General features: G+C 32.8%; 1 protein-coding gene across 1 annotated transcript; it reads left to right on the top strand.

Annotated features, from left to right (window-relative positions):
* Window positions 1-9187: 9187 nt before the first annotated feature.
* Window positions 9188-9898, top strand: LOC115959427. Its single transcript, XM_031077812.1, has one exon. The coding sequence runs from the start codon at window positions 9188-9190 to the stop codon at window positions 9896-9898; it is 711 nt and encodes a 236-aa protein (XP_030933672.1).

Genomic DNA, 9898 nt, shown 5'->3' with positions numbered 1-9898 from the left:
GCACAATTCATGAAGTTTAGGCTATACCTGAATGACTTATCCATTTTCATCTCTAGCTACTACAGCCAAGTGAAAAACTCATTGGAGATTGCAGCTTCTACATTCAACTAAATCCAACCCACTATAGGGGGGCCCAGTGCTTCACATCACCTTCCACTCTGAATGGCTTTTCACTTATCATTGCAGAAGCAAATTCTTAGAACCTATTTTCAATGTTTCTGGCAATAGCAATAATGTTAGCTTGGCCACAATTGTGTAGAATTTGATTTCTCAAGTTCCAAATAGCATCCAGAGAGAAGGCCATCTATAAGGACAGCTTGAGAATTTCTTTTTCGTTATGTTGTTATCCATATATCCCATGTTCTAAAGGTTCTGTCACCACTTTGATGATATCTTCACATAAATTTACTGGGAGCATTATTTGATTTTAAACAGTACCTGCTAGCAATCCATATTGCTCTAGCGACCGAGCATTTAAAGAATAGGTGAGTACATATCTCCATAGCACTTTCACACAAAGGTAAGAGATTATCATTAGACCCTAAACTTAAAAACAAATTTTCTTTGGTTGGTTGTGAATTTGAACCAATTTTCCACAATAGCATCTTTACTCTCTCGAGTGCTTTTATGCTCCAAATTTTAGAGAAATGTTTATTGTTACACATGCTAATTAATTATGCTACTGCCACCAAGATACTGTATGAGATCAAATTTTACTTATGCGACTTTCTCAAAAAAAAAAAAAAAAATTACTTATGCGAGAAAATCAGAAAACCTAGGTTAAAAGGATTTATAATTAGGTTATTGTAACTGTTTCTTCTATATAGTAGTAGTAGTAGGGTTTTTTTTTTTTAATGGGATTGGATATTTTTTATTGCCTTTTCTCGTTTGAAAAAATTGTTCATTGAATTTTCATTTCTTTATTAGAGTGTCCATCTAGTAACATTTTTTAAACCACACCTTTTCAAATTACAACTTTCTTAGATATTACTACTTTTTATCTGGGTACAATTTTTTTCAAACAATCTCACTTTAAAAAGCAGTAACATAAGTTGATAATGTTGTATGGCCTTTGTCTACATCGCCATTCTTGTATAAACGCAAAACATAGCCTATACTTGCATGAGCCTTTTAGCCTTAATGATAAATCCTGCTCATTCAATATACTTGATTAAATTAATTTTCATAGTCAGTGATAGAGGGGACAAAATATACAAATTTCATATATGGTTCATATTTCATTAGGTTCAAGAATTTTAAAAACGTTTATTTTTTTTAGGAAAGCAAAAAAAAAAAAAAAAGTTTAAAAATTTGATATTAAAAACAAAAATAAAGATCATGTAAGTAAAAGTATATAGGGGTGTATTACGGATCCATATTAACTTAATAATTTGATTTAAATGTATATCCAAATTAAAATTAAGAATTCAATATTAAAAAAGATTGCAATAGATGTTAGTTTTTTTTTTTTTTTTTCAATGATATACAAATTTAATAGCGTAGTTATATTATTTTAATAAATTAAATTTCATAAATGTGAAAACCAACTAATTCAAGTCAATGTTCAAGGTATCAGTGTATTTTGTGTATATTTTTTCAATTTTAACCATGTTTTCATGGAAAATGGTAGATCAAATGATTTATTTTCTCATATTACTCAAATTCAAAATATGTATGTATGAATGTGACATTAAATTCTAACAATCCAAATTATAAAAAACCTTAAATGACAAAAAAAAAAGTTATAAATCAAAATATGAAAATGTTAATGTCTGATAAAAACATGAAATTAAAAAAAAAAAAAGTATTGATTTTGATAATTATGTTATCTTATACAATGACATAACTTAGTACAATATCCAATTATAACGACAATAAGAGTGTTAAAATTTATACGTGTTTTATATTTTAAATATAAGGTACATGTATTTTTTATTCATACTAGCCTCTGAGCACACGTTCACGCACGTGCTCAAAGGCTCTTCTATTTTTTGGGTAAGAGTTAATTTAGAGCATTTATTATAATTTGGGATTACTACATTTTCCAATCATAAAAAAAACCTAGGGGTGTGATGAGTATCATGTGTGGAGAAATAATTTTTCATCACACTCCTAGATTTTTTTTTTGTGATTGGAAAATGTAGTAATCCCAAATTATAATAAATGCTCTAAATTACCCCTTACCCAAAAAATACAAGACCCTCTGAGCACGCGCGTGAACGCACGCTTAGAGGCTAGTATAAAACTTACCAGTATTAACATTAGAAGTTATATGACTTAGTCCAACCTCAAAGTCATTTGCCATTATAGTTGGATAGGTTGGAGGGAGACCTAAATTTAATATTATAAACATTGATTTAGTATCTTTGTATACATTGACATACAACTAACATGTCAGAAACTATAGATTTTCTCAAAATAATAAGATTCGAAGCAATGAAGAATATTTAAAGATACAAAACTATAATCTCACCACTGACTTCTTGCATAGCCCTATGCTCAACTGGCATATTGCATGCCAAGTTATGGATATGTGTAAGCCAACAACTTCATCCAGCCTCTTGATTAGGTGGTATTAGTGATGGGTTTGTTTATGTTGAATTAGAATGTACAACATTTTCTTCATTTAAATTTGTTGGGCCTCCCACTAAAATGTGATCACCACCCAAAGTTTGTTGTCTTTGTCTTGAGTAATTAGCATGATGTCTTGCCAATCGAATATTTCTGCTTTCATTGTCTTCTCGTTGTCTTCTCAAGCAAGCATAATATTTCCATCGTTCTCAACGACGTTCTATGTCATCGGTATTCACCATTGCTGTATTTTGCGAACTCATTTCTACATAAAATTAAATTAAATTTATAGTGGTCGTTGCGCATACATACACAATAATCAATAGATTTTTCCTTGTCACAAATAGGGTGTATTAAACCTCAATAAAGTGAACTAATTTTGAACAAATTAATCACATGTAAGAATTGTAATAATATGTGTAATTGTGATAAATTTTTAGTAAAATAGGAGAAATAAGTTACACTTCTTAAAATTATTAAATTATTATTTTAGGTAGAAGTTTTGAGAATATATTTAAATTTAGGTTATGATCTGTTAGATCAATATGACGAAAATATACTTTAGAAATTTTTTACTTTATTTCACAAAATCATTTATAGTTAAAATTAGATTAAATTTGCCGTACTCATTTCACACACTTTAAAACAAAACCAAGCCATTTTGGTTAATTTGGATGAGAAAATAATGTGTCTGTTTGTAACTTTGTGTGTCTGTGTGTAAGTGTAAGAGAGAGAAGAAGTGGCTTAGTGAGTTTAGTAGTTGAGAGTTGTGGAGGTGATGAGGAAGATGAAAGTCTTTAAGGGTATTTAAACGATTTGAATGTACATTAAATTTCTCACTTTACCGGATATAAATATAATATCAAACAAATATGCAAAGAGGCGCCGAAGTTTGAAAATAAATTATTGTTGTTAGAAAAATACCCTTAATTACGTGGGACATACTGATACATGGCTTGCATTTTTGGATTGGGATTTGGATGCTTCTACTAATTTTTACATTAGTGAGTATCCAATGAGTATTAAATTGATAGACTATCATTATCAATACTTATATTGTATTTTATAAGGTACGTAACATTTTCTATGGAGTAGTAAATTAATAAGATTTTTGTTAAAGGAAATGCTCCTAAAAAGATCCTAAAATTTAGTAACTACCCATCCACGTTTTTTTTTTTTTTTTGGTGTGTTTTTTCCTTTTTGGTGTTGTTGGTGTTGTTTTTTTTTTTTTTTTTCAAATTTTATGTATGACAGTTGTCATTTTTTGTCTAATCCTAAAATGTAGTTTTTTAAAGGCGAAAATGCACTTTTGATCTCTACATTTTGGACCTATTGTCAATTTGGTCCATAAATTGATTTAGCTCCAAAGTCAGTCCCTGATTTTTAAAAATCGTTTTTAAAATAGTCCCTACAGTCAACCTAGTGACAGAAAATGCTGAGGTGGCAAACGTAATGCACTGTTTGCTAACGTGGTTAATAAAATAATAATAATAATAAAATATTTAACATTTTTTAAATAACATGTCAGCATTTTCTGAATTAAAAAAAGCCATGTCAGATTTTAAATTAAAAAAACAAACTTTTAAATCTAATTTTATTATTATTATTATTATTATTATTGCTTTCTTTATTTTTCAGGAGGTAAGAACACAAGAACGTGTTCTTCTCAAATCCAAGAACAATCAAACCCAGAACAATGCAAAATTTCATACAAAATCCCTATCCTCCACCGAAACCTCCAGAACATGAAAAAATCATCAAACCCAAACCCACATGAGAAAACCAACCCAGAAAAATCATCAATCCTCCAACCCAAAAAAATGTCAAACCCAGAAACCTCCAACCCAAAACATGAACTTCAATCTTCATGTTCTTCTCCAAAACAATCTCAGCACAAAAAATTCCAAAACAATCAACATTGAAACCTCTAGGAAATCAAACCCATAAATACATAAAAATATACAAATCGTCTTAAAAAAAAAAAAAAAAAACCCAGAATAGTTGATTTCCTCACCGATTCGGTTACCGACGAGGTTTTCGCCAAGCTCCTCCTCCATCCTATTCACGCTCAACAGAACTTCGTCGACTGTCCATCGGAGCCTTCTAGGAGCCAAAACGATGTCGCCGCTACGGGTGAGGACAAAATCTTGTCCTTCGTGAAGATTCTCGTCGATGGGCCTTGGCCTGCCTCCGTCTGGACCCATGGATCCTCTCCCGTTGTTCCGAGACGTGCCCGTATCAGAGCGACAAAGCTTGTTCATCTGAAAACTTCAAATCTGTTGCTTCCAATTCGATTTCTCCGACATGCTCAAATCGGCGAGAGAGAAAGAGATCAAGAGGCAATTGCACATGGAGATCGTCGATTTCATACAGTCCGGTTCGGGAAAAATCACCGAAACTTGCCAAGAGGAAATGATTTGGATGGTATCGGTCAACGTTTTTCGGTGTTGGCCGCCGGCTTCGCACGAAAACACTGGTCAAGAATCCACTGATCCCGAAGAAGAAGAGCCGTATCTCGAACCCTGTTGGCCACACTTGCAGCTCGTGTACGAGCTCTTGTTAAGATACGTCGTTTCATCCGATACCGATAGAGAGTGTAGGGTGAAGAGAGAAGGGAGTTTGAGATTAGGTAGAGAGTGTAGAAGATTTTTTTTTTTAAAACTGATGAGGTTAACCAAAAACAAAAACAAAAAGAATTATGAATTTTTATTTTTTAAGAAATGATTTTAGTTTAAATTAGATTTAAGGTTTTTTTTTAAAAAAATTAATTTACATTTTAAAAAAAAATTTCTTAGGGCTGGCTTTTTTTATTAATTTAAATACTGACATAGCATTTAAAAAATGTTAAATATTTTTTTTTTATTAGCCACGTCAGCAAACAGTGCATTCCGTTTGCCACCTCAGCATTTTCTGTCATTGGGTTTACGGCAGGGACTATTTTAAAAACGATTTTTAAAAATCAAGGACTGACCTAGGAGCTAAATCAATCTAGGGACCAAATTGACAATAGGCCCAAAATGTAGGGACCAAAAGTGCATTTTTGCCTTTTTTTAATCCTAAAATTTAGCCATTTACTACACATCCATAACATAAGTAAATAAAAGCTTAAATTGAAAATTTTATGGCAAGAGATACAAGTTAATAGTATAAAACCACAATTGTATTTTGAGATTTTTTTTTTAATAAAGTATTAAATGGTGCTTTAACCTTAACAAAAGGCTAATACAATTGGGAATTAAAGATTAGAAGTATCTAGAAAAAAAATTGTATAAAAACTTCATGATTGTTTGTTGAGAAGAAAAAAAAAATACTATAAAGTATTATTAAAGGTGGTTTAACAAAAACCCAATAGGAATAATAATGAACTTTTATTTTAATTCATCAATGTTGTTCTTTTAAATTTTTTATTGAACAAAAGTACACTGAATATAGTTTAAGTTCATAGCAGTAGGAACAACATCCACATTCACGTTTAAGTTCAAATTCATGTTTTCCTCTTCTTCTTCTTTTTTTTTTTTTTCTCTTTTAAATCTCTTCCATATTTTGGGGGGAAAAAAAGACTTCTACTATAAAACCACTACTATAACTTCTCCATCCATATCCTTATATTTAGGCACTAACATATCTAATTTTGAAAGAAAATAAAAGGCTAAATTTTAGGGAAATTTAAAAGATTACAGTAGGGAATTGGTGTGACTCTATCCTTATTTAAAAGTTTATCAAAAAAAAAAAAATGTTTAAAAAAAATCTCATGTTCTATCTGTGTACTATTTAAAAAAATCTCACTTTCTATCCCACATTTAGAAACTACCCGACCACCCTTTTTTTAACCCAAATTCACGTTTTCCTCTTCTTCTTTTTTTCTTTTAAATCTATTCCATATTTTGGGGGGGAAAAAAAAAGAAAAAAGACTCCTACTATAAAACCACTACTATAACTTCTCCATCCATATCCTTATATTTAGGCACTAACATATTTGATTTTGAAAGAAAATAAAAGGCTAAATTTTAGGGAAATTTAAAAGATTAAGGTGGGGAATTGAGGTGACCCTATCCTTATTTAAAAGTTTATCAAAAAATGAAAAACTACACTTTTAAAAAAATCCCAAGTTCTATCCATGTACTATTTTTAATAAAAAATCTCACTTTCTATCCCACGTTTAAAAACTACCCAACCACCTGATACATGGCTTGCATTTTTGGATTGGGATTTGGATGCTTCTACTAATTTTTACAATAGCTGAGTATCCAATGAGTTTAAAATTGACAAACTATGATTATCAATACTTATATTGCATTTTTATAAGGTACATAAGTAAATTAATAAGTTTTTTGTTAAAGGAAATGCTCCTAGAAAGATCCTAAAATTTAGTAACTACACATCCATTTTTTTTCCCTTTTTGGTGTTGTTCTTTTTTTCAACTTTTATGTAAGGCAGTTATCATTTTTTGCCTAATCCTAAAATTTGGTTTTTTAATTCTAAAATTTAGCCATTTACTACACATCCATAACATAAGTAAATAAAAGCTTAAATTTCAAATTTTATGGCAAGAGATACACGTTTCTTTTGGTGTTGTTGTTCTTTTTAAAAAAATTTAATAACATTTATCAATTTTTGTTTAATCCAAAATTTTAGTTTTTTAGTCTTAAAAGTTAGCCACTTACTACACATCCATAACAAAAGTTAAAAATAGTTTAAATTTCAAATATATCAACAACATCAGCAACCGTTAAAACTGAGAAAAAGGAACGTAACATTTTTTATGAAGTAGTAAATTAATACTTATGGAAAAAAATTTATATTGAATTTGACATAGAATTATACAAATGATAAATATAGTTTCTGATGGTGTCTAAAAATAACCAACTCCATATTCGTCCATAGAAGGAATGAAAGGAGACTAGCTACTTGTCCTTCGTCCATAGAAGGAACTAGCTGCTCGTCCTTCGTTCATAGAGGTTTCTAGACGAGATTCTCCTGCTTTTGAACAACCTTTCGTCCAGCATTGCTTAGGACGAGCTTAGCAACGGTTGTGGTATGAAAAGATAACCGCCATGGCGGTATTGAAGGTGTACTCTAAACTTTCCGGACTTCGTGAAGATAGGGGAAGTTATCTAACGAATAACCGTTTCCTGAACCTATAAAAGGGCACGAATCTCCGACAAAAAAAGGGTAAGTACTTTCCAGACACCATCTCTTTAAGTTTGGAATTCTTTGTTTCGGAAGAAAATGCTAACTTTATCATCGGAGGATTTGTGACCGGTCAACCCCGGTCTCCTCTGATATTTTGTTTCTTATCTTTCAAGCCCTCAACATCATCACAATCCGTGCTATTCAATTTACTGATTCCCTAATAGTTATCAGTGTCTATTACAAAAGAAATTTTTTTTACAACAATTTCTTAGATAACAACCACTTTATGTGAGGTTTAATACATATAATAATTCTTGTAAAGTCTCTCACCCAAACTTATCTAATATTCCATTCCAATGACTCCTCAATGCAATCCAAAAAATTTGTGCGTACGTGAACCTGAGAGAGATACAAGAATTAGGGTTAAACAAAGTATTTAAAAAAAAAAAAAAACTTTAATCAACAACCCAAAGACAACGTGCATGTTGATGGTGTTACAAAAAACACCAACTCCTGAGCTCGTCCATATGACTTGTCCAATGAAAGACCAACTAGGGCAAACCAAGCACATGTAGTGAACGTCCTAGGCGTCTTAATGACCTCATCCATCCTTAGAATCATTTAGACGGATGAGCTTCCTTAAAAAGCTCGTCCGTCCTTAGAAACGTTTGGACAAACGAGCTCTACACTTAATAAAGGAAATTAGGCCTCTTGTGATGAATCGTTTCCAACGACAATTATGGAAACGATTGTCAAAGAAACATAACTCCCATGGCAGTTACAAGAGTTGACTCCAAATCTTACGGACTCCTTAATAATAGGGGGAGTTATGAGATGAACAACCGCTTACATCGACCTATATAAACACTTCTACTCTTGTGAAGAAGGGTAAGTTCATTCTAGACAAATATTCCTAGAATCTTGAAATTTCAAATTTCCTAAAGAAAGAAACTAACTTCATCATCGGAGGATTTGTGGCCGGTCACCCCGGTCTCCTCTGACTTTTGTCAATTCTTTTTTAGGTCCGACACATCATCTTAATCCGCATCATCCAACCTATTGATTTTCCGAGAAACATCAGTTGGCACCGTTTGTGGGAAAGATTATTTTGCAGTTGTTTTTCTTTTCCGTGACAAAAGGTTGAATGGTACGGACCAGATCGAGGGCTACTAGCCTGGGCCATCAGGGAAGCAGAGAAGCTTCAAGCAACCCCCATCGCGATCGCCAATCTGCACTGGTCATGTAGACATCATCTGTCCATGTGCAATCTATGGTGGTTGTAATGGCGGAGTTAACTCGCCAAAACCAAGAATTAAGAAGGGAGATTAATCTGAGAAGGCAGACACATGAAGAGCGTGAAGGAGGAGGACAAACACAGAGTCATGATAATAGAGAAAATGCTGAAATTGGAAGTTAGTTAAGAGGTACCACTTCACGAACGGTGCCACACTTGAAAGAGGAGATGGACCAAATGAAAAAAGTCATGGAAGAAATGAAAGAGAACATGAGAAGGGCGAATCCTGTAAAAGATTTGGTCCACAGAACTGATTCCCCCTTTACGGCTTCCATCAATGGTCACCCTCTACCACCAAAGTTCAAGTTGCTTTCTCTAGATTCGTATGATGGGACACGAGACCCTTTTGATTATATTGCCACCTTTAAGACCACTATGCATCTTCAAGGGGTTCCCGATGAAATAATGTGTAGAGTCTTCCCTACCACCTTCAAGGGCCCAGCACGAGTGTGGTTCGGTAAAATACCCCCGAATTCAGTAAGTTCTTTTGAAGAATTGAGTAAGTTGTTTGTCAATAACTTCATCGGAGGACAGAGACACAAATGTTCTTCATCCAGCTTGTTGACTATAGAACAGGGGGAAAGTGAAAGGTTGCGGTCCTTCATCACCCGTTTTAATAGGGAAGCATTGGTGGTGGACGAGATGGTCGATAAGTTGCTATTGGCAGCTTTTCATAACGGACTTAATTCAGATCTGGTCATCCACAAGCTTTACGAGCAAGAGCCTCAAACTATGGCTGAACTCGTCCACTTCGCTCAGAACTTTATGAATGCAGAAGATGCAATCATAGCCAAGAAGAGGAAGAGAACTGAGAAAATGGAAGCGAACCACCACTTTGAACAAGGGCCCCGTCCAAAGAAGGGACAGACGACAAAAAAGACCAAGATAATAAGAAGATAG

The sequence above is a fragment of the Quercus lobata genome, chromosome 2 (assembly GCF_001633185.2).
Source record: "Quercus lobata isolate SW786 chromosome 2, ValleyOak3.0 Primary Assembly, whole genome shotgun sequence".
Taxonomy (NCBI): domain Eukaryota; kingdom Viridiplantae; phylum Streptophyta; class Magnoliopsida; order Fagales; family Fagaceae; genus Quercus; species Quercus lobata.
This window is presented reverse-complemented; position numbering and strand designations above follow the sequence as displayed.

Bases quoted from the DNA above. Each gene is read 5' to 3' on its own strand.
- LOC115959427 (XM_031077812.1), top strand. From the start codon at position 9,188: ATGGAAGAAATGAAAGAGAACATGAGAAGGGCGAATCCTGTAAAAGAT.